The sequence below is a fragment of the Papio anubis genome, chromosome 1, assembly GCF_008728515.1.
Source record: "Papio anubis isolate 15944 chromosome 1, Panubis1.0, whole genome shotgun sequence".
Classification (NCBI taxonomy): Eukaryota; Metazoa; Chordata; class Mammalia; order Primates; family Cercopithecidae; genus Papio; species Papio anubis.
In genome coordinates, this window is record NC_044976.1 from 193190197 (window position 1) to 193216377 (window position 26181).

General features: G+C 37.1%; 1 protein-coding gene across 13 annotated transcripts in view; it reads right to left on the reverse strand.

The window, feature by feature from the left end:
• DCAF6 (DDB1 and CUL4 associated factor 6) overlaps positions 1-26181 on the reverse strand; it is a 141524-nt gene that overhangs the window by 108580 nt on the left and 6763 nt on the right. For all 13 annotated transcript variants that reach the window (XM_031658856.1, XM_031658855.1, XM_031658850.1 and 10 more), the window contains exons 2-3: positions 17414-17475; positions 2781-2873 (exon numbers count right to left, since the gene is read on the reverse strand). Coding sequence is in view for 6 of the 13 variants with exons in the window: in XM_021930863.2 (XP_021786555.1) it covers positions 2781-2873; positions 17414-17475 (155 nt within the window). In the remaining 7 variants the exon portion in view is untranslated. The remainder of the gene's footprint in view (positions 1-2780; positions 2874-17413; positions 17476-26181) is intronic.

The following is a 26181-nucleotide window of genomic DNA, read 5'->3' on the forward strand; positions in this document are numbered from 1 at the left end:
GATACAAAAATAGTTGTATTCTTCCCCTATATATGAACTCAGAAGCTAAGAGCCAATGAAAACCAGAACATAATCATAATTAAAACTCATACGTTATCCCAGCTTATTGAACTGTATATCACGAAGCATTTCACTAGAACCTAGCCACTGTTTGTAAACTGATAAAAATCCAGTTTCTTAAACTACTTAGCTGAAGATTAGATTCTGTGAGCCTAACAGAGTAAGTCTTAACCTGTAAGATCCAGCTTCAAACAGCCAGCCAGGCCCATTCATACATCACTATATAACCTAAATTAATAGACAAAAATGTTTTAAAACGTTTTTAGAAACAAATATAAAATATTAATATTAGAAAGGACTTTAGACATTATGACTCTCTTAATTTATGAAGAAAAAGGCTAAGGAAAGTTTAAATAACTTGTTCAGAATGGTAAAAAAAAAAAACAAAAAAAAACCAACATATAAATCTATATATGCCATTATAGTAATCATAATGTAATTTTAAAATTTTCATGGAACTCTTCTTCATTCAAAGACCTAAATATTAATGAAGTAAATTTTACATTGCAATAATACCAAGAAGTAGATAGAAGTAAGACTACTGTGCCACTTATCAAATTATCTCCTCTCAGCTCCAAATTTATCCTTCACTTTTATAGATTATGCAATGGAACTGAGTCCTTTAAATATTTTTGCTTTGCCAGTTGGCATAATGTTAAGCTTTGTCAGTAAAAAGCACTGAAAGGATAATGCAGGAAAAAGGAGTTTGCTTCCTATCTCTAATGTGAGCTCCTGCAACCATGCACAGTTTTTCCAGTGCCACGGTCTTCCAGTGTGGGCAGTTTCCCCAGCACCATAGCACCAGAGTCCTGCAGTCAGTTTCACCAGGGCCCACCTGCTGAATGAACAGTGCAACACCCAACAGCTTCTCCTGCTTCATTTCCCCATGTCCCCAGACATTTTGTAGCATACTACCTCTGATGAGAAACCTCTCCTTAAAAAGTATTTCTCAGTGCCCTAGAGAGAGGTATTCCAGCAAGTTCCAGAGGGGAATTCCCAACAAGTTACACTAGCATGGTATCACAGAGACTTCTCTGCCATCCAGTGAGCCATGACACCCTCTTTAATAAGGTCTAAATCTCAGCACTCAGCAAGGGGGTCTCTTCTTTCGGGTGGTTTATCTCAGTCCCAGGGTTACTGGCAGTTCATAGTATCTGTTATTTCTTTATTTTATAGAGACCTCTTTACTTTTTAGTAGCCAAGCCTTTATTACTCCAATCTCCTGATATAGTTAGTAATTCTTTTTATTACACTTTCCCTATTGAAATTACTGTATGGTTTATTTGACTAGAGCATGACTGATACAATCACCAATACACGGTTGCTACTGCCGCAAAAAATTAAAAGCTAGAGTACATTTTTGGAATCAATATTAAAAGAATAGATGTTAAAAGACTTAAAGATATAGGAAATTTGGGCCAGGCGTGGTGGCTCATGCCTGTAATCCCAACACTTTGAGAGGATAAGGCGGGCGGATCACTTGAGGTCAGGAGTTCAAGATCAGCCTGGCCAACATGGTGAAACCCTGTCTCTACTAAAAATACAAAAATTAGCCAAGCATGGTGATGCACGCCTGTAATCCCAGATCCTTGGGAGGCTGAGGCAGGAGAATCACTTGAACCCAGCAGGCAGAGGTTGCAGTGAGCCAAGATCACACCACTGTACTGCAGCCTTCCAGCCTGGGTGACAGAATGAGACCCTGCTGCAAAAAAAAAAAAAAAAAAAAAAAGATACGGAAATTTAAGACAATCAGGAGAGAAAAACGTTATCATTTGAGTTGGGAGGCAGCTAGGAAATATACATATTCCTATTCTTAACTAGAACGTTAAATGATGTGTTGAATGTTTAAGATCTTACAAATTTTAAAATAACTAGTCATATTTCCAAAACAGAAAATTTCTCATTTAACTGTTATATCAAGTGTAAAGAACATCACACACTTTCCTTTTATTACAATCAGTCGGCTGTTTATAGCTTTATCATTCAGTATCTACATTTCTCTGAAATCATGCTTGTAAAGGAAACAGTCTATGGATATAATGGACTGCTATTTGAAACAGTAATTAAAGTTATTTGAGAGTTAGAAAATTATTTAATTCTTAGATATCTCTTGCCTTCTAGTGAGGGGGTTTATTAGCTTATGGTAATTTTTTTTCTTCATTGAAAGCATTTTAATTTTCTCAGTACCTCAAGAACTATTCACACAGCCATCATTTGGTTGTTTTTGTCTTTAAGTTTTAAATGTAAATTTTCTAAAAGACTAAATTTCAAATTTTTAAGAAAATGAAACAATGACCAAAGTTGGCAGCTTTATCCACACTACTCTTGACGTTAAAATAAATAACTTTTTAGACTGTTAAGATAATATATTAAGGTTACACATAAAAGTAATTTTCTCATTAACTCATACTTTATATATGGCACATTTTCCCCAAAAACGTGTTATTGAAATAATGTCACTTGTACCAATTATTATCCACTTAAATAAACAATATATTTAAATTTTCTAGAGCCCAAGGCTGAATAAAATCTTCTATTTCCCTAAGTAATCTAAGAGACCCACATGTACCTAAGAACCTCTAAATTATACAATAAACTTCAGCAAAACAGGGAGGATATTCTATTATAAATGCCCATTCTATGTTTGTTTACAATTACTTCATTTCTGCCTTCTTGATTTTTTTCTCTCATTAAATTACAGAGTTTTTAAACTACTTTACCTTTCTGCTGTAAGGATTACTAATTACTAATTTGGTGTCATCTGAGCCAGATAAAATATATTCTCCAGTGTCATTCCAACAGATTGTATTAACCTAAAAAGAAAGCACAAAAGAAATATAAGCAAATTGGACATAAAAGAAAATATGCCATCTTTCACTCACCTGGTGATACAAAACTTTTACCACTAATGAGGTTATATGTTAAAAAGTATTTAACATAGGGGTGTCCAATCTTATGGCTTCCCTGGGCCAAAGTGGAAGAAGAATAACTGTCTCAAGCCACACATAAAATACACTAACAGTAGCTGATGAGCTAAAAATAAATTGCAAAAAACATCTCATAATGTTTTAAGAAAGTTTACGAATTTATGTGGGCCACATTCAAAGCTGTCCTGGGTCTCATGCAGCCCACAGGCTGCATGTTAGACAAGCTTGATTTAACAGTTGATGTATGAAAAAAACAAGCTTCCAGTTTCCAGTTCCACATGTAAGAAGCTTAGCAGTTGCCACTCCATTCTAACAACAAATAAAAAGATAACAGACTGTAAAATAAATAACTGATCTTGGATCCTTCAGAGAGGCAAGGATACAGGACAAAATGCTACCTCCTAGATTGGAGAGACGAACAGGTAAACACAAGGAGTCTTGGCTTACCGGAGCACAGACTCATTAGCAGAAACCTCTGTGAGAAACTGGGCTAGGGTAGGAAAACCTGAACTATAATTGATGAATTGTTGGAGGTTCAGAAAGCGTAACTCTGAATGTTAAAAACTCCAGGGAAGGCCAGGCGCAGTGGCTCACGTCATAATCCCAGCACTTTGGGAGGCCAAGGCAGGTGGATCACCTGAGGTCAGAGGTTCGAGACCAGCCTGACCAATATGACGAAACCCCATCTCTACTAAAAATACAACAATTAGCCAGGCATGGTGGCATGCGCCTATAATCCCAGCTACTCGGGAGGCTGAGACAGGAGAACTGCTTGAACCCAGGAGTTGGAGGTTTCAGGGAGCCAAGATCATGCCACTGTACTCCAGGCTAGGCGACAGTATAAGATTCTGTCTCCAAAAACAACAACAACAACAACAACAACAACAACAACTCCAAGGAACCCAGTCATGGGGCGGTGGGGTACGACGCAGAGGGTGTTTTTGTGATTTAATTTTAACTTCAGAGTTCAACCAGATTTTCACAATAAATTTCAGATTAAAATAGTCTTCCAGCAGAAGGAAGGAAAAAGAAACCATTTTGAGTATCCCAGAGTACTCTGCCGTTCTTAACAAGATCTGCCCTCAAGAAGAGCTATTTAACCACAGCCTACCCACTGAAGTTTTATCAGAGCCTAACTGACCTAGGCAAAGAGAAATACCTAATTCCAGCCTTCCACATTGGGGAAGGAAAAGACATAATTCCAGCCTAAGCTACTAACCTGTTCCACCTCAGTAGGGGAATAGGAGGTGCGGATAATCCCTTGTGAAGCCCATAATCCAGACGCATAGGCTCTTTAAGAGACAGAGACCTAATCATAGGCCTGTAGCACACTTCCTCTCCTCCTACACTTTACCAGTAAATTCCTAAGGACCGATTTATATCATTACTTTTAATCAGTACTTCATGTCCAGTTATTAAGAAAAATTACAAGCCATACTAAAAGGCAAAAATACAACTTGAAGAGATAAAGTCAGCATCAGAACCAAATATAGCAGGACTGCTGGAACTGTAAGACCAGGAATTTGAAACAACTATGATTAGTATGCTAAGAGTTCCAATGGATCAAGTAGACAGCATATAAGAAGAGATGGGCAATGTCAGCAGAGAGATGGAAATCTTAAGAATAAAAAGGAAATGCTGGCAATCAAAAACAATGTAACAGAAATGAACAATGCCTCTGATGGGCTTATTAGTAGACTAGACACAGTTGAGGAAACAATCTCTGACCTTGAGGATATATCAATAAAAACCTACAAAACTGAAAAGCAAAAAGAACAAAGACTGAAAACAAGCAAAACAAAACATAATGTCCAAGGAATGTGGGACAACTACAAAAGGCATAACTCACGCATAAAGTGAATACCAGAGGAGAAGGAGAAAAGAACAGAATATCTGAAACAATGACTGATAATTTCCTCCACACGAATGTCAGAAACCAAACCATATATCCAGTAAGCTCAGAGAACAACAATCAGTATAAATACAAAAAGAACTACACCTAGGCAAGCATTTTTCAAACTGAAGAAAACCAAAGATAAGAAAAAATCCTGAAAGAAGCTGGAGGAAAAAACATTATTTATAGAGAAGCAAAGATAAGAATTATATCCAACATCTCCTCAGAAATCATGTAAGCAAGAAGAGTGAAATATTTAAAGCAGTAACAGAAACAAAACATTCCCTGCAAAATTATCCTCCAAAACTAAAGGAAAAATAAAGCTGTTCTCAGATAAACGAACATTGAGGGAATTTGTTGCCAGCAGACCTACCTCACAAGAAATTATAAAAGGAGTTCTTTAAAAAAAAGGAAAATAAACATAGGTCAGAGACATATATCTACAGAAAGAAAGAAGGAGCACCAAAGGAGGAATAAGTGAAGATAAAACACAAACTTTTATTTTACTTATTCTTAATTGAGCTAACAAATTATTTTATTGTTCAAAATAATAGCAACAATGTATTTGATCACCTATGCTTATATCTAGCACATATATAAAAATATGCTTATGAGTACTTACACATAAGTGAATAACAGAAATAGTACAAGGTATAAGATGGAAGATTTAAAATTATTTTGTACTCACACTCCCTGTGAAGCATTATAGTGTTATTTGAAATAAAGTGGACTTAAATTTGTTGTATATGTATATTGAAAACTTTAGGGCAACTACTTAAAAAGTTTAAAAAATAAGTGTAACTAATAAATACTAAGGAAGGAGAGGAAAAAAACTATATGAAATGCTCAACTAAAACCACAAAAGGGCCGGGCATGGTGGCTCACATCTGTAATCCCAGCACTTTGGGAGGCCAAGGAGGGCAGATCACTTGAGGTCAGGAATTAGAGACCAGCCTGGCCAACATGGTGAAACCTTGTCTCTACTAAAATATAAAAATTAGCAGGGTGAGGTGGCGGGCATCTGTAATCCCAGCTACTTGGGAGGCTGAGGCAGGAGAATCACTTGAACCTGGGAAGTAGAGGTAGCAGTGAGCTGAGACTAAACCACTGTACTCCAGCCTGGGTGGCAGAGTGAGACTCCATCTCAAAAGGAAAAAAAAAAAAAACAGAAACAAAAAAACACAAAAGGCAGAAGAATGGAAAACAAAAATAGGAACAAAGAACAAAGACAAAAAGCAGAAAACAGTAACAAATATAGGAAATATTTATCCAGCTATACCAGTAATCACTTTGAATGTCAATAGTCTAAATTAAAAATTATTATTATTATTTTTTTTTTTGAGACAGAGTTCCGCTCTTTTGCCCAGGCTACAGTGAAGCAGCACAACCTCAGCTCACTGCAACCTCCACCTCCCAAGTTCAAGCAATTCTCCTGCCTCAGCCTCCCGAGTAGCTGGGATTATAGGCACCCACCACCATGCCTGGCTAATTTTTGTATTTTCAGTAGAGCCAGTGTTTCGCCATGTTGCCCAGGTTGGTTTTGAACTCCATACTTCAGGTGATCCACCTGCCTCAGCCTCCAAAGTGCTAGGATTACAGATGTGAGCCACCATACCTGGCTACTTTTTTTTGTTTTTTTGAGATAGAGTCTCGCTTCATCGCCAGGCTGGAGTGCAGTGGTGCTATCTCAGCTCACTGCAATCCTCCACCTCCCGGGTTCAAACAATTCTCCTGCCTCAGTCTCCCAAGTAGCTGAGATTACAGGCATGCGCCACCATGCCTGGCTAATTTTTTGTATTTTTAGTAGAGACAGCACTTTGCCATGTTGGCCAGGCTGGTCTTGAACTCCTGACCTCAAGTGATTGCCCGCCTCAACCTCCCAAAGTGCTGGAATTACAGGGGTGCGCCACCGTGCCCAGCCTAAAAATTAAGAGAGACGGTCAGGGTGGATCAAAAAACAAGATCCAAATATATGTTGTTTACAAGAAATCCATTTTAAATATAAAGATCCATATGGATTAAAAGTAAATGGATTGAGAAACATATATCATACTAATACAAATTAAAAGAAAACAGGAGTAGTTACATTAATTTCAGACAGACCAGACTTCAAAGCAAGAAAAAGTATCAGAGAAATAACAATAAACAGGTCAGTTTCCCCAAGACAACATAGTTTCTGCATCCCTAATATGTATGTGCTTAACAACAAAATATCAAAATATGTGAGACAAGAACCATAAGAACCCTTAGATCTATAAGGAGAAACAGATGAATCTAGTATGATACCTGAAGACTTCAATTCCCTCTATCAGAAAAAGACAGATCTAGCAGGCAGGAAATCAGTAAGGACACAGTTAAACTCAAAACCATCAATTATCTGAATACAACAGACATTTATAGACTACTTCAATCAACGACAGCAGAATAAACGGTCCTCTCAAGCTCACATGAAGCATTTACCAAGACAGACCACACTTGAGCCCTTAAAATACACTTCATCAAATTTAAAAGAATAAAAATCAAACAGCGTCTACTCTTAGACCACAAAGGAATTAAGCTAAAATCAGTAACAGAAAAATAACTGGAAAATCCCAGAATACACAGAAGTTCAAAATAACACATGGGTCAAAGAAGAAATCTCAAGAGAAATTTTAAAAGATTTTGAATTCAACGAAAATCAAAACAAAGCGAATTAAAATCTGTGAGGGGCAACTAAGTAGGTCTCAGTGGAAATCTTACAGCATTTCTGAAATCCAAAATGCTTTGAGCATCATGTTGGCACTCAAAAAGTTTCAAATTTTGGAGCATTTCAATTTTTCAGATTTTCAAATTAAAGACACTCAACCTGAAGAAGATTTCCTGCTAATATCAAAAACAAGGCAAGGACGTCCTCTCTCACCACTTCGTTTCAACACCATACTTTAAGTCCTAGCTAATGCAATAAGACAAGAAAAGGAAAGAAAAGCAAAGGAAAAGTATAAAGATTGGAAAATAAGAAATAAAACAGTCTGCAGATAACAAGATCATCTATATGGAAAATAAAAATTTAAAAACCCTCCTGGAGGCTGAGCGCAGTGGGTCACACCTGTAATCGCAGCATTTTGGGAGGCCGAGGTGGGCAGATTATGAGGTCAGGAGATTGAGACCATCCTGGCTAACACGGTGAAACCCCGTCTCTACTAAAATTACAAAAAATTAGCCAGGTGTGGTGGTAGGTACCTGTAGTCCCAGCTACTAGGGAGGCTGAGGCAGGAGAATGGTGTGAACCTGGGAGGCGGAACTTGCACTGAGCCGAGATCGCACCACTGCACTCCAGCCTGGGCGACAGAGCGAGACTCTTTCAAAAAATAAAAAAAAAAATTTTAAAAACCCTCCTGGGACTAAAAAGCATTGTAGCAAAGTAAAAGGATAAAAGGTTAATATTAAAAAGTCAATTATTTTCCTGTATGCCAGAAATGAACAAGTGGAATTTGAATTTTAAAACACAATACCATTACATTAGCACTCCAAAACAAGAAACACTTAGGTATAAATTGAATAAAGTATGTGTAAGATTTCTATGAGGAAAATTATAAAACTCTGGTAAAAGAAATCAAAGAAATAAATGAAGAGCTATTCCATATTAATAAATAGAAAGATTCAATATTCTCAAGGTGTCAATTCTTCCCTACTTGTTCTACAGATTCGATGCATGCCTATCAAAATCTCAGCAAATTATTTTGTGGGTACTGACAAACTGATTCTAAAGTTTCAAAGACTCGAGCTAGCCAACACATATCAAGGGAGAACAAAGTTGTTCTTCTCAAGCTCACATGGAACATTTACCAAGACAGACCATATTTGAGGCCTTAAAATACACTTTAACAAATCTAAAAGAATGAAAATCATACAGTGTCTACTCTTAGACCACAACGGAATTAAACTAAAATCAGTAACACAAAGATAAGCGGAAAATCCCAAGATAGCTGACACTACCCAACTTCAAGACTTACTATAAGGAGCCTGTAATCCCCGCACTTTGGGAGGCCAAGGCAGGCAGATCATGAGGTCAGGAGTTCGAAACCAGCCTGGCCAACATGGTGAAATCCCGTCTCTACTAAAGATACAAAAAAATTAGCTGGGCATGGTGGTGCGTGCCTGTAATCCCAGCTACTCTGGAGGCTGTGGCAGGAGAATCACTTGAACCCAGGAGGCAGAGGCTGCGGTGAGCCCAGATCATGTCATTGCACTCCAGCCTGGGTAAGAGGCCAAGATTCCGTCTCAAAAAATAAATAAATAATTTTTAAAAATTTTTACTGTAAGACTACACCAAATAAGACAGTATGGTATAATGAAACAGAATTCAGAGCCCAGAAACAGACCCACATAAACACGATCAACGGACCTTTGACAAAGGAGTAAAGTCAATACAATGCAGCTAGTCCTTCCAACAGATGGTGCTGGTACAACTGCATATTCACATGCAAAAAATAAATTTTAAAAAAAATCTAGACACATAACTTAAACCCTTCACAAAAATTAATTCAAAATAGATCACAGATCTAAACACAAACACAAAACTATAAACCTCTGAGAACATAGGAAAAAAACTCAGATGACCTTGGGTATGGTGATAACTTATTAAGTACAACACCAAGGCAAGATCCATAAAAGAAATCATTGATAAGCCTGACTTCACTAAAATTAAAAACTTCCACCCTGCAAAAGACAATGTCAAGAAAATGAGAAGACAAGACACAGACAGGGAAAATACTTGCAAAAGACACATCTAATAAAGTGCTATTATCTAAAATACATAAAGAACACTTAAAACACAACAATAAGAAACAATCTGATTATGAGCCAAAGGCCATAACAGGTACTGCAGCAAAGAAGATACACAGATTGCAAACAAGCATATGAAAAGATAATCCACGTCCTATGTTATCAGGGAAATACACTACATACCTATTAGAATGGCCAAAATAGAGAACACTGACAACATCAAATACTGGCAAGGATGTGGAGCATCAGGAACTTACATTCATTGCTCGTGGGAATGCAAAATTGTACAGTTACTTTGAAGGACAGCTGGTGATTTCTTATAAAAACTAAACATTCTCTAAATGTACAATGCAGCATGCTCCTTGTTATTTATCCAAAGGAGCTGAACACATATGATCACACATACACCTGCACACGAACGTAAACATATGTCCACACAAACATCTGCCCACAAACGTTTATGGCAACTTTACTCATAACTGCCAGTTTTTGGAAGCACCCAAGATGTCCTTCAGCAGGTGAATGGATAAACTGTGGTACATCTACAGAATGAAGTATTATTCAGCGCTAAAAAGAAATGAGCTATGAAGTCATGAAAAGATAGAGGAAACTTAAATGTATAAGTGAAAGAAAAACAATCTGAAAAGGCTACATACTATGTGTTTCCAATTATATGACATTCTGGAAAAGGCTAAACTATGGAGACTATAAAAAGATCAGTGGTCATCAGGAGTTCGGAAGGTGGGTGAAAGATAGGTAGAGCACAGAAGTTTTTTTGTTTTTTTTTTTTTTTGAGACGGAATCTCGCTCTGTCACTCAGGCTGGAGTGCAGTGGCGGGATCTCAGCTCACTGCAAGCTCCGCCTCCCGGGTTCACGCCATTCTCCTGCCTCAGCCTCCCGAGTAGCTGGGACTACAGGCACCCGCCCCCACACCCGGCTATTTTTTTGTATTTTTAGTAGAGACGGGGTTTCACTGTGTTAGCCAGGATAGTCTCAATCTCCTGACCTCGTGATCTGCCCACCTCTGCCTCCCAAAGTGCTGGGATTACAGGCATGAGTGAGCCACCGCACCCGGCCATCAAGCACAGAAGATTTTTAAGGCAGTGAAACAACTCCACATGATACTATAATGGTGAATATATATCATTATACATTTGTTCAAACTCATTAGATGTCTGAAACCAAGAGTGAGCCCTATTGTAAACTATGGACTTTGGGTGGATTATGATGTATTAATGTAGGCTCATAAAGTATAGCAAATGTACCACTCTGGTGGAAGATGCTGATAACGGAAAATGCTATGCAAGTATGTGGGCAGGGGATATATGGGAAATTCCCATAGCTTCCTCTCAATTTTGCTATGAACCTAAAACTGCCCTAAAAAATTAAAAATAAAGCATTAAATATTGACTGTCATTTAGTAAACACAATGTTCTGATATTTTACAATGAAATGTCAGAGCCACTAAGTTTCATTGTGTAAATTTACATATTTGAATTTATTTAGTATTCACAGGCATAAAACCAGATCACCTAAAATAAAACTAGAAAAACCTATTACAAAACTACAGTAATCAAGACTGTGTGGTACTGGCAAAAACAAAGACATACAGATCAATGTAATGGAATTAAGAGTTCAGAAATAAACTCCTCCATTTATGGTCAAGTGATTTTTGACAAGAGATCCAAGACCATTCAATGAAAGAAAAGTCTTTTCACCCAATGGTGCTGAGACAATTACATAATTGCCACTAAAAAAAAAAAAAAAAACTTGGACCCCTACTTTATACTATATAAAAATTAACTGAAAATACATCACAGATCTAAACAGAAGAGCTAAAACTATACAACTCTTAGAAGAAAACAGGTATAAATCTTCATGATCAGTGATTAATCAAGTTTCTTAAATATGGCACCAACAGCCCAAGCAAACAGCAAAAAGATATTAGACTTCACCAAAATTAAAAACTTTTGTACATTAAAGGACACTATGAAGAAGGTGAAAAGACAACCCATAGAATGAAGGGAAATATTTGCAAATCATATATCTGATAAGAGTCCCAGAATATACAAATACAACTCAACAACAAAAAGACAAACAATCCCATTAAAAATAGATAAAAGATTTAAATAGACATTTCTCCAAAGAAGGTATGTAAATGACTCATGTGCACATAAAAAGATGCTCAACATCATTAGTCATCAGGGAAATAAAAACCAAAATCACAACAAATTACCACTTCACATCCATTAGGATGATTATAATTTTTTTTAAAGAAACAGAAAATAACAAGAGTTGGCAAGGGTGTCGAGAAACTGGAACCCTATATGTTGCTGTCAGGAATGTAAAATGGTATAGCTCTTTGGAAAACAGTTTTGATACCTCCTCAAAAAGTGAGGTATCAGTTTACCATATGACCTAGCAATTCTACAACTAGGTATACAGCCAAGATAATTGAAAACTTACAATACACAAAAATTTGTACACAAATGTTCACAGCAGCATTATTCATAATTGCCAAAAAATGGAAACAACCCAAATACCCAACAACTGATGAACAGATTAAATGTGGTATATCTGTACAAGGAAATATTTATTCGATCATGAAAAGGAATGAAATACTGACACACACTACAACATGGATGAACCTTGAAAACATTACACTAAGTGAAAGAACCCTGACATTAACAGCCAATATTGTATGATTCCATTTATATAAAATGTCCAGAATACACAGATTGGTAGAGACAGAAAGTATTAGTGATTGCTAACTGCTAAATGGAGGCGAAATGGTGACTCATAATTGGTACTCTTTTTCGTATGATAAAATTAGTGGAATTACATAGTGGCGATGGCTCCACAACTTTACAAATACAGTAAAAACCACCGAATTGAACACTTAAAATGGGTGAATTTTATAGTATGTGAGCTATACCTAAATTTAAAAAAAAATAAATGTCCACTTCTAGTCAAGATGTCAGCACATGGACCAGATTTATCATCATGCTTGTAACAACTAAAAAAGAGCAAAACATACATTTTTTAAGTGTAGAAGAAACATTTACTGATAGAGATGATATTCTGGGCCACAGAACAAATCTTAATGTATTTAAATAAAAGACCACAAGTCATTGAAAGTATGTTGTCTGACCAAAATGGAATTAAATCAGAAATCATTAACATAAAGACACATTGGAAAACTAAGAAATAACAGATGGCCACAGAAATAACAGATGGTCAAAGAAGAAATTACAAAACAAATTAAGAAGTATTTTGAATTCAATGAAAATAAAAATGCAGCATATCTCAATTTATGGATTACAGCTAAAACAATATTTAGAAGAAAACTTACAGTACCAAAAAAAACCTCTATTTTAGAAAAGACAACGGTCTCATATCAACGACCTCAGCTTCCACTCAAAAAATTACAAAACAAAGAGCAAATGAAACCCAAAGTCTGCAGAAGACTCAGATAATAAATATATTAGCAGAAATCAATGAAATAGAAAACAGAAAAACAACGGAGACAATTAATGAGAACAGAGGTTGGTTCTTTGAGAAGACAAAATTAACTAGCCTCTAGCCAAACTAATCAGGAAAAAACGTGGAGAAAATATTACCAGTATCAGTAATGAGAAACACAGTAACATACAATACAGATTCTACAACTATTTAAAGACATAAGGGAATATTATGAACAATTTTATGTCAATAAATTCAACAATTTACATAAAATAAATTCAGTGAAGCACACATATTAAACAAGGTTCACTCAAGACACAGATACCCTGAATAGTTTATTTTTGTTAAATAAATGGAAACATAGTTAGACATTTCCCAGAAAATACAAAGACACTTGGCAAAATCCAGCAATGATTCATGATGATAGCTCTTAGCAAGTTAGGAATAAAGGAAAACATCCTCGACCTGATAACCAGCATCCATGAAAAAACTGCTGATATCATACTAAATAGAAAGAGACAATGTTCTTAGGCCAAGCACAGTGGCTCATACCTGTAATCCCAGCACTTTGCTTTGGGAGGTTGAGGTGGGAGGTATCACTTGAGCCCAGGAGTTCAAGACCAGACTGGGCAACATAATGAGACTTCACCTCTACAAAAAAACAAATTTGCCGGGGTGGTGGCACGCATCTATGGTCCCAGCTAACTCAGGAGGCTGAGGTGGGAAGATAGCCTGAGCCCAGGAGGTCAAGGCTATAGTGAGCTATGATTGTGCCACTGCACTCCAATCTGGGCAACAGAGGGAAACCCTGTTTTTCCCTCTAAGATCAGAACAAGACGAGGATGTCTGATTCCACTCCTTCTGTTCAATTTTATAGTAGAATACTAACCAATGAAATAAGTCAAGAAAAGAAATAAAAGGAATTCAGACTAGAAAAGAAGTAAAACTATCTTAATTCTCAGATGACTTGATTATTTACATAGAATATCCTATAAAATCTTAAGGAAAAAAAAAGCTACTTGAATGAATATGAGAGTTCAGGAAGTTTCCAGAATACAGATGAATATGTAAAAATTAATGGGGCAGGAAATGTAACCACAACATGATACTACTACATGCCTGTTAGAATGTCTTAAAAAAACAAAACAAAACAAAAAAAAACTGACCACACCAAATGCTGGTGAGGACATGGACCAACTGGAACGTCTACATACTAACAGTGGGAATGTTAAATGGTACAACAACACTGGAGAACAATCGGTTTCTTAAGTTAAGCAGGTACCTAACATATGACTCATTCATTCTACTCAAAGGTATTTACCAAAAAAGAATAAAAGCATATGTTCATACAAAGACTCTACACGAATATTCATGGCAACTTTATTTGTAACAGTCCTCAACTGGATACAACCCAATGTCCACTGACAGGAGAAGAGATATAAAAATTATGATTTATCCATATAATAAATGCTCCTCAGCAATAAAAAGTAATAAATTATTGATAACACTCAACAACATGAATCCCAAAATAATTATTCTAAGCAAAATGTAAAGTTAAAAAAGCCAAATGAAAAAAGGATACATAGTCAATGATTCCATTTATATAAAATTCTAGAAAATGCAAACTGATTTATAGTGACAGAATAGAGATCATTGGTTGACTGGGGTTGAGCGTGATGTTAAGGAATGAGAGGGCACATGGCCAAACTTTTAGGGGATGATCAATATTTTATCATCTTGAATGTGGTGATGACTTTGCGTATGTTTACATGTGTTAAACATATCAAATAGTACACTTTAAATATGTACAGCTGATTATATCTCAATAAAGCTCTTAAAAATATAAAAATTTAAGCACAAATCTAAGAGGTAATTCACAAAAGTAATTCAAGTTATTATACAATAACAAAAAGTAATTAGGCTGGCAACATTCTTACCAGCTACAGTGAATACTAGAAAACGTTTGTATAAGACCTTGAAAACTACAGAGTGGGTGGAGTATGGTGGCTCACACCTGTAATCCCAGCAGTCTGGGAGGCTGAGACTGGCAGATCACCTGAGGTCAGGAGTTCCAGGCCAGCCTAGTCAACATGGTGAAACCCCGTCTCTACTAAAAAGTCAGAAATTAGCCAGGCATGGTGGCGCAGACTGTAATCTCAGCTTTTCAAGAGGCTGAGGCACGAGAATCACTTGAACCCAGGAGGTGGAGGTTGCAGTGAGCCGAGATTGTGCCGCTCCACTCCAGCCTGGAAGACAGAGTGAGACTCGGTCTCAAAACAAACAAACAAACAAAAAACTACAGAGTGAAAATAATGTCCAACCTAGAATCCTATGTCCACTCAGATCACCAATCAAGTGTGAAAGCAGAGAACAAAGGTATGTTTAAACTTGCAAAAAAACTTGGGGCCAGGAACGGTGGCTCACACCTGCAATCCCAGCACTTTGGGAGGCCAAGGTGGGCAAATCACCTGAGGCCAGGAGTTTAAGACCAGCCTGGCCAATATGGTGAAATTCTGTCTCTACTAAAGACTCAAAAATTAGCCAGGCGTGGTGGTGGGTGCCTGTAATCCCAGCTACTCAGGAGGCTGCGGCAGGAGAACTGCTTGAATCCAGGAGATGGAGGTCGCAGTGAGCTGAGATCGTGCCACTGCACTCTAGCCTTGGTGACAGAGCAAGACCCCATCTCAAAAAAAAAAATAATAATTAATCTAACACATAATATACTCTGTCTCGCCAATGAATAATTCATAAAGCGCCACATACGTTTCGGGCATTCCTGTTGATACTAAATTTAAAAAATAAATTTGTGAAGGTATTTTCTTGGTCCAGTATGCCAGGACACAGGGGCAAAAGTGTAGACTATGAACAAATAAATTGGTTTGTTAATCATAATGCCAGATAGTAAACACATAAATAAAATGAGAAGGTAAGCTTTACAGGTAAGTGGGAGAAGAGAATTCTAGGTATAAGGCATAAAATATACAAGGCAGAGGTGTCTTTGGATTATCTTTTCAACAAATAACAATAAAAAGATATTTTAAAACAAGAAAATATGGACTATATATTAGATAATACTGAGAAAATAAATATTATTAAATTACATAAGGGCATTTTGGTTATATAAGAAAATGTCAATTGCTTTTTAGGCTTACATATAGGGGTAAAATAATATATCTTCAGCAAGGCGGATCTTCAGCAAGGTGGATGGGGGAAGAAAATAAAATAGAAAAGAAAATATGGCAAAATCTTGATAATTACTAAGTCTAGGTGACAAGTACATTAAGAGTACATTTGAAATTTTTATAATAAAAATTGAAAAGAGTTCTGTTTTGGATCTGTAAAATTTGGGATACCTATTAGACATGCAACTGGACATGTTAAGTAGACAGCTGGATATATAAACTCTGGGATGAGGCAGAAGTCATGTTTTCTTTTTTCTTTTTTTTTTTTTTTAGCCATAGGACTAGAGAGGGTCACTTTGAGCTGGAGAGAAAAGAGGGTGGGAGGTACTAGGACAGAGTCTTTGTGCAACCAATATGTGAAGGACCATAAGTGGAGGAGTCAGCTGAGACAAAGAAGATGTAGCAAGTCAATGGATCGGAATAGGAAGAAAACCAAGGACTGTGGTGTTAGCAAAAGCCAAGAGAAAAAGTATTTCAAAAAAGAGGATATGGGTCAGGCACGGTGGCTCACGCCTATAATCCCAGTACTCTGGGAGGCCGAGACAGGCGGATCACGAGGTCAGGAGATGGAGACCATCCTGGCTAACACGGTGAAACCCCATCTCTACTAAAAAATACAAAAAAATTAGCTGGGCTTGGTGGCAGGCGCCTGTAGTCCCAGCTACTCAGGAGGCTGAGGCAGGAGAACGGCCGTGAACCCGGGAGACAGAGCTTGCAGTGAGCCGAGATCGCGCCACTGCACTCCAGCCTGGGCAACAGAGCGAGACTCTGTCCCAAAAAAAAAAAAGAAAGAAAAAAAAAATAAGAGGATATGTTTGAGCGATATGTCTAAAGTTTCTAAGAAGTGACCACACTACATTTGATGACATGAAGTCACAAAGGCAGTTTCAGCACAGTGAATGAGATGGAAGTCCTTCCATAATATAAGAAAACTCATCTGCACTTTAAAAAATCTTGCATACACTCTTCTAAATTCAAAATTTAATTTTATATTTTAATGTAAAACTTTACTCTCCCATTTTATTATAGTCACAGTCCTTTCTGGGAGGATTGGGACATTTCATCAAACACTTAAACATTTAGTATCAAAGCCCTTCAGAGTTGAGAATTAACAATTACTTACACAGCCATCATGCACATTAAGGGTTGCTTCAAGTTTTAATCTTTGGATAAATTCTCTTCTTCCTGTTTAAAAAGAAAGAACAAATTAAATAAATCACACAATTTGTTGCTGAGAAATATATAACGTTGAAATTAGGAGCCTAGGATCTGGCATGAAAAGTAAATTCAAGCTCTAATTTCAGCTCCACCATTTATAACCTCCTCCTAAGACTTACTTTCCTCATTAGAATACCTCTACCTCATGCAGTTTTTCGTTTGTTTGTTTGTTTGTTTGTTTGTTGACACACAGTTTCGCTCTGTCGCCCAGGCTGGAATCTCAGCTCACTGCAACCTCTTCCTCCCAGGTTCAAGCAATTCCCCTTCCTCAGCCTCCCGAGTGGCTGGGATCACAGGCACGCAGTACTATGCCCAGCTAATTTCTGTATTTTCAATAGAGACGGGATTTCACCATGTTGGCCAGGCTAGTCTCAAACTCCTGACCTCAAGTGATCCACCCACATCAGCCTCCCAAAGTGCTAGGATTATGGGTGTGAGCCACCGCGCTCAGCCTGTACTTATTTTAAGAACAAAATCATTCAAGGACAGAAAGGGCTTAGCACGGTATCTGGACCACAACAGACACTCATACATTTCTTCATTCATTCATTCAACAAATACTTATTGAGTACTCACTCTGTATCAGGTAAAGTACATTTTACAGTGGTAAAACAAAAAGATTTCTGCCTGCTTATGAGAGGAGAAAAACAATAAACAATCGGTATAAGAGCTATAAGTTAGTATAGTGCTATGTGGAAAAATAAAGCAGGAAAAAGAGATAAAAGATGACTGGAGGTAGGGAGTAAGGTTTTTAATTTTAAATAGGATGGCAAACAGCAATAGTAAGTACCAACTATTTTTAAACATTTCTCAATTTCAGAAATGTTAAAGTTAACATTACAATGATGAAATCTGGCATTAAAAATCAGCATAAATATCCATCAATAGCAGACTAGTTTAAATATTGCAAAAACAGAGTAAGTTCCTTCTTTGAAAAAGAGAAATCTGTCCCTTTAAGGAATGAATCATCTTTACCAAACACAGATCAAAAAACATGTTTGTTCAGAAGCTGTAATGAAGGAAGGCTGAATTTACAACAAAGAACAATAATTAAGTAACCAGGCTGATGAGATCTCTCATAAAATTAAATCTGCCTATACTTTCTGTATATTGTCACAAAGGGCAGATTTCTCTATTGCACTTTCTTGCCATTCCATGTCAAAGTCAAGAGCTTCTTGAAGCCAATTTGTTTTACTTCTTTCTCCATGTTATTTAACTAGTAAGACGGCTAGGTAAAGGATGAACATATAGGTTAAAAAATAATTATGGATAATTATGGGGCTTTTATTTTGGGGAGGGAGATGCTCTACAGTTTCTAAATTTACTGGAATAAAACCACCTAGTGAAATTTAGTAAAGTGTTTTCATGAAGTAGGTTGTACTTTAGATAATTAACTTTTCAAATCTGATTTTCGCTTGTAAAAAGATTCTAACTTCAGTAAAAAAGATAAATTTTTAAAAACTCATTTCCTTTTGGCTAAAGGATTGGTAATCTCATTGAGTTATAGGAGTTAAGAAACAAAGTATTCAAATTAACAATATAACAGCAATTAAAACTCACTAAAATGTTAAAGTATTGGAAACTTTTTTGTCAAAATTTTAAAACCTGGGTTTGAAAACATGGCTCTAGCCATTTCAGTCTGGAGAAAATGGTGGCAGAACATAAGAATAGAAGATAAAGTAAGCTGTTTTAGCAAGAACTCTTATATATGACATTTGTACATTAGAACATGTATAGAGGCATAATACATTGTGGTTAGATAGCTTTTGAATGACATTTTTATATATGACTTTGGAGATAAAATTTGTTGCATCGTCCAGACATCTCATAAAGTGTGCTTCTAGAGCAAACTAGCAAAAACATCCACTACCCTTTTAGTAATTAAACGTAATACCAAGAAATAGAAGCTAAAAGCCACCGTAAAATAAGAACGATACCTTAATAAAACTGAGCCTCCTCAAATTAAAATAAAAATAAACTCACATCTGAATGCATTAAAAGCTGTGAAGGGTCTCGCCTATTTGCAAGGTAACCAATTGGACTGCTACCTTTCTTGGATGCTAGCAAAAGACAACAGACTCCTAAGTCAGAGGCAAAAAATTTTACTACTCATGTACGGCAAGTAGCACGAGCTTTAGGTTCACACTGGTTCCTCTTGTCTTCCAAGTCCCATAGTGCAACCTGGAGAGGCCTGGGTAGATGCTGTGCATGCAATGGGTTTTAATCACAGCTGAGGAATCTTGAACTGGGGGAACCCAAATCTTATATCAAGCAAACCTGCCTGACCTTTATCCCTAACGAGACATTGTTAAACTGAACAACAAACTTGTCTTTGGCTCAAGAGGCTCTCAGTACTCCAGTGTTGGGTGCAAATATATATTTAGAATTGTTATATATTCCAAGGCTATTCACTATATAAACCTCACTGAAAAGATAGTCCAAGGCCGGGCGCGGTGGCTCAAGCCTGTAATCCCAGCACTTTGGGAGGCCGAGGCGGGTGGATCACGAGGTCAGGAGATCGAGACTATCCTGGCTAACATGGTGAAACCCCGTCTCTACTAAAAATACAAAAAACTAGCCGGGCGTGGTGGCGGGCGCCTGTAGTCTCAGCTACTTGGGAGGCTGAGGCGGGAGAATGGCGTGAACCCGGGAGGCGGAGCTTGCAGTGAGCCGAGATCAGGCCACTGCACTCCAGCCTGGGAGCACAGCGAGACTCCGTCTCAAAAAAAAAAAAAAAGATAGTCCAGAACAAAACGGTTAGTGCCTCTGCTCCCAAGATGTTCAGAAATCCAAAGAGGTATCTAGAATATTCTACCAAGAATTACGCACTTGTTATGGATGAACTCACCATTGTGGCTTCCAACTCAAATCTTTCTGTACCTCAAGCTGCCTCTTATAATTCTGTCTCTACTCTGGCATTCTTTCTATGTTAATAGGTTACAAACTCCATAAGAACACTGCTTTGTTCACCCATGTATTCCAAATACCTAACACAGTGCCTGCCACAAAGTGTGCGTTCAATATACATTTGCTGAATCAGTGAATAAAAGACTGGGATCATGATATTCATTCTGTTCTAGAATCTGTATTACCACTCAATAACACATGGTGATGGCTGGGCGTGGTGGCTCACACTTGTAATCCCAGTACTTTGGGAGGCCGAGGTGGGTGGATCACCTGAAGTCAGGAATTCAGGACCAGCCTGACCAACATGTCGAAACCCCATCTCTACTAAAAATATAAAAATTAGCTGGGTGTGGTGACGGGCACCTGTAGTCCCAGCTACTTGGGAGGTTGAGGTAGGAGAATCGCTTGAACCTGGGAGGCAGAGGCTGCAGCGAGCCGAGATCGTGCCACTGTACTCCAGCCTGGGCAACAGAGTGAGACTCCGTCTCAAAAAAATAAAATAAAATAACACATAGTGAACGTATTTCAATGGCAATAAATATACAGCTATTCCTCATTTTTAATGGTTGTGCAATCATTAAACCATTGAATAAATTACAACTTTATAATTTGTTTATTCACATACCTATCTCCTTTACTAGACTAGCTGAGAATTAATTATCACTTATAGAGATGGTTGGGGCAAGAAATGTTGGAATTAGGTTTAAACATCTGATTTGAACATCCTACACTTACACTGGGCAAAACTTATTTTCACAGCGCCTTAGTTCTTACTTGGGGGTGACAAGTTCTACCAAGCAGAGACAAAACACAGAATTATTTCATCCTTGGCACAGCACAGGACAGATGACTGATAGTTAAGAGATTTAGAGATCCAGATATGAGAGGCTCAGCAATCACCAAACAAATACAGTGTAAAAAGGTCTCACCATGGCAACATTATAATCAGACTGTCTGAAGTCAAAGTGAAAGAGTGAATCCTAAAAATGGCAAGAGAAAAAAACCATCTAAAAACAGTTAAAAAAAAAAAAAAAAAGGACTAAGAAAGTGGTTATATAATATTAAAGAGACCAACTCAGCAAGAATATATAACAATTCTAAATATACATTTGCACCCAACACTGGAGTACTGACAGTCATAAAACAAATATTACTAGACCTAAAGAAAGAGATACACTGCAACACAATAGTGGGAAACTTCAACATCCCACTTACAGCATTAGACATATCATATAGACAAATAATCAGCAAAGAAACACTGGACTTAAACTGGACTTTAGACCAAATGGGCTTAACAGACATTTACAAAACATTCTAAACAACTGCAGAATATACAATATTCTCGTCAGCATATGGAACATTCTCCAAGACAGACCATATGTTAAGCCACAAAACAAAGTCTCAACAAATTTTTTTAAACTGAAATCATATCAAGTGCCTTCTCACATAACAGCAGAATAAAACTAGAAATCAATACCAACAGAAACTTTACAAACCATACAAATACACAGAAATTAAACAACATGCTCCTGAATGACAATAGGGTCAATGAAGAAATTAAGACAGAAATTTAAAAAAAATTTTTTGAAACAAACGAAAATGGAAATACAACACACCAAACCTGTGGATACAGCAAAAGCAGTGCTAAGAAGAACACAGCAATAAATTTCCACAACAAAAAGTGGAAAGATTACAAATTAATAATCTAAGAACGCACCTCGAGGAACTAGAAAAGCAAGAACAAACCAAACCCAAAACTAGCAGAAGAAAATAAATAAAGATCAGAGCAGAACCAAATGAAATATGGACTAAAAAAACACACACACACACAAAAGGTCAATGAAATGAAAAGCTGGTTCTTCAAAGAGATAAAAAGAATTGATAAACCACTAGCCAGACTAACCAAGAAAAGAAGGGAGAAGAGACAAAATCAGAAATGAAAAAGGAGACATTACAACTGATTCCACAGAAGTACAAAGATTAACATAGACTATAATGAACTTTATACTCATAAACTAGAAAACCTACAGGAAATAGATACATTCCCAGAAAAACACAACCTACCAAGATTGAACCAGGAAGAACCAGAAAATCTGAACAGACCAGTAATGAGCAGCAAGAATTAATCAGTAATTTTTACAATTTCCCAGCAAAGAAAAGCCCAGTACCAGATGGCTTCACAGTTAAATTCTACCCAATGTACAAAGAAGAAGTAATATCAATACTCCTGAAACTATTCCAAAATATCAAGGACAGGCCCCTCCCTAACTTATTCTATAAGGCCATTAATCACCCTGATAACAAAACCAAAGAAGGACACAAAACAAAGGATACAGAATAAAAAGAAAACTACAAACTAATGAACACAAATGCAAAAATCCTCAACAAAATACTGGCAAACCAAATCCAACACCAAATCAAAAAGATAACACACAATGATCAAGTGGGTTTTTTACCGGGAACACAAGGATGGGTCAACATACGCAAATCAATAAATGTGATGCACCATATCAACAGAATGAAGGACAAAAACCATACGATCATCTTAATAGATGTGAAAAAAGCATTTAATAAAATTCAACGTCCCTTCATAAGAAAAACCCACAGTAAACTAGGCACAGAAAGATCATACCTCAAAATAATAAAGGCCATATATGATAAACCTGTAACTAACATGATACTGAATAGGGAAAAGTTGAAAGCATTCCTTTAACAACTGGAAGAAAACAAGGATGCCTACTCTTCAATATAGTATGCCACTCTTCAATACAGTATTGGAAGTCCTAACCAGAGCAATTAGGCAAGAGAATGAAACAAAAGACATCAAAATTATAAAGGAAGGAGTCAAATTATCCCTGTTTAATGATGATATCATCTTATATCTAGAAAAACCTAAAGACTCCACACAAAACTCTTAAATTTGGTAAATGAATTCAGTAAACTTACAAGATACAAAATCAACATACAAAAATTAGTAGTGTTTCTACACACCAATAATGATTCAAGATGAAAATCAAATCAAGAACACAATCCCATTTACAATAGCTACAAAAAACAAAAAAAAGGCCAGGTGTGGTAGCTCACGCCTGTAATCCCAGCACTTTGGGAGGCCAAGGCGGGTAGATGACGAGGTCAAGAGATTGAGACCATCTGGCCAACATGGTGAAACCCTGTCTCTACTAAAAATACACACACACACACAAAAATTAGCTGGGCATGGTGGCGCACACCTGTAGTCCCAGCTACTCCGGTGGCTAAGGCAGGAGAGTCGCCTGAACCTGGGAGGCGGAGGTTGTAGTGAGCCAAGATTACGCCACTGCACTCCAGCCTGGGTGACAGAGTGAGACTCCATCTCAAAAAGAAAAAAGGAAATTATAAAACACACACACACACACACCCACAGACGCACACACAAACTACGAATATATTTAACCAGAAGTAAAAAAAAAAAATCCCTACAAGGAGAACTACAAGACACTGCTAAAAGAAATTATACATAACACAAATGGAAAAACATCCCATGATCATTGGATATTCAGAAGAATATCATTAAAATGACCATACTGTACAAAGCAACCTACAGATTCAATACAATCCCTATCAAAATACCAAGATAATTTTTTGCAAAATTAGAAAAAACAATCCTAAAATTCATATGGAACCAAAAAGGAGCCCCAATAGCCAAAGCAATGCTGAGCAAAAAGAATAAAGCTGGAGGCATCACATTATCTGACTTCAAACTATATTACAAGACTATACTAACCAGAACAGCAGGTTACTGGTATAAAAATAAGACACACAGGTCAATGGAACAGAATAGAGAACCCAGAAATAAAGTCACATACTTGCAGCCAACTGATGTCTGACAAAGCTGACAAGAACATACATTGTGGAAAGGAAACCCTCTTCAATCAGTGGTACTGAGAAAGATATCCATACGCAGAGGAATGCAATTGAACGTCTCTCACCAATACATAAAAATCAACTCAAGGTGGATTAAAGACAAAAACGTAAGACCTAAAACTATAAAGATACCAGAAAACAGACAAATGGGACTCAAACTAAAAAGCTTCTGCACGGCAGAAGAAATAATCAACAGAATGAAGAGACAACCAACCCTGTTGAATGACAGAAAATATTTGCAAATTATTCATCCAATAGGGGACTAACACCCAGACTATACAAGGAACTCAAACAATTCAACAACCAAAAAAATCTAACTATCCTATTAAAAAGTAGGCAAAAGAGATGAATAGACATTTTTCAAAAGCATATACCCAACAGGTATATGAAAAAATGCTTAACATTACCAATCATAAGAGAAATGCAAATCAAAGCCACAATGGGCTATCATCTTATCCTAGTCAGAATGGCTTTTATTAAAAAGACAATGTTGGTTATCATGTGAAAAAAAGGGAACTCTTACACACCATTGGTGGGAATGCAAATTAGTACAGCCTCTATGGAAAACAGTATGGAGATTTCTCCAAGAATTAAAAATAGAACTACCTTTCCATCCAGCAATCCCACTACTAGGTTTTTACAAAAAAGAAAAGAAATTAATATATCTAAAAGATATGTGCACCAGTATGTTTACTGCAGCACTATTCACAACAGCAAAGATATGGAATCAACCTAAGTGTCCATCAATGGATGAACAGGTAAAAAAAAAATGTGGTATATATACACAATGGAGTAACATTCAGCCATAAGAAGGAATGAAATCAGGCCCGGAGTGGTGGCTTACCCCTGTAATCCCAGCACTTTGGGAGGCCAAGGTGGGCAGATCACGAGGTTGGGGATCGAAGCTAACACTGTGAAACCCCGTCTCTACTGAAGATACAAAAAAAAAAAATTAGCCGGGCATGGTGGTGGGCGCCTGTAGTTCCAGCTACTCGGGAGGCTGAGGCAGGAGAATGGCATGAACCCGGGAGGTGGAGCCTGTAGTGAGCTGAGATCTCGCCACTGCACTACAGCCTGGGCGACAGAGCGAGACTCCATCTCAAAAAAAAAAAAAAAAAAAAGAATGAAATCATGTCATATACAGCAACGTGGATGGAACTGGAGGTCATTATCTTAGGTTAAACAAGCAAGGCACACAAAGACAAGTATGACATGTTCTGACTCATCAGTGTGTGCTAAACAAATGTGTTCACATGGATGCAGAGAGTGGAATGATACAGAATGGAGTGGAAGAATGAGGAGGTGGGAGGATATTACTTAATGGATACAAAGAACGTTATTCGGGTGATGGATACCCTAAAAGCCCTCATTGACTACAGCACAATCTATGCATGTAACAAAATTGCATATGTACCCATAAATTTGTACAAACAAAAAGTAAAAATAAATAAAAACATTATCTAAAATAACATTAAAAATATGAAACATTTAAGGATAAACCTAACACCAAAAGTATAAATCACTGCTGAGAGAATCAAAGAATGCTTAATACATGGAGACAAACCAGAACCATAGATGAGAAGATTCACTATTGTAAACATGTCAGTTCTCCCTGAAATAATATATAGATTCAACACAAAATCCCAAGTCTTATTGTAGAAATTGACAAGCTGGTTCTAAAATTTTTATGGAAATGGAAAGGGTTCAGAATAGCCAGGATAACTATAAATTCTTTTTAAAAGACCAAGTTTTGGCCGGGCGCCGTGGCTCACGCCTGTAATCCCAGCACTCTGGGAAGCCAAGGCGGGCAGATCACAAAGTCAGGAGATCGAGACCATCCTGGCTAACACGGTGAAACCCCAT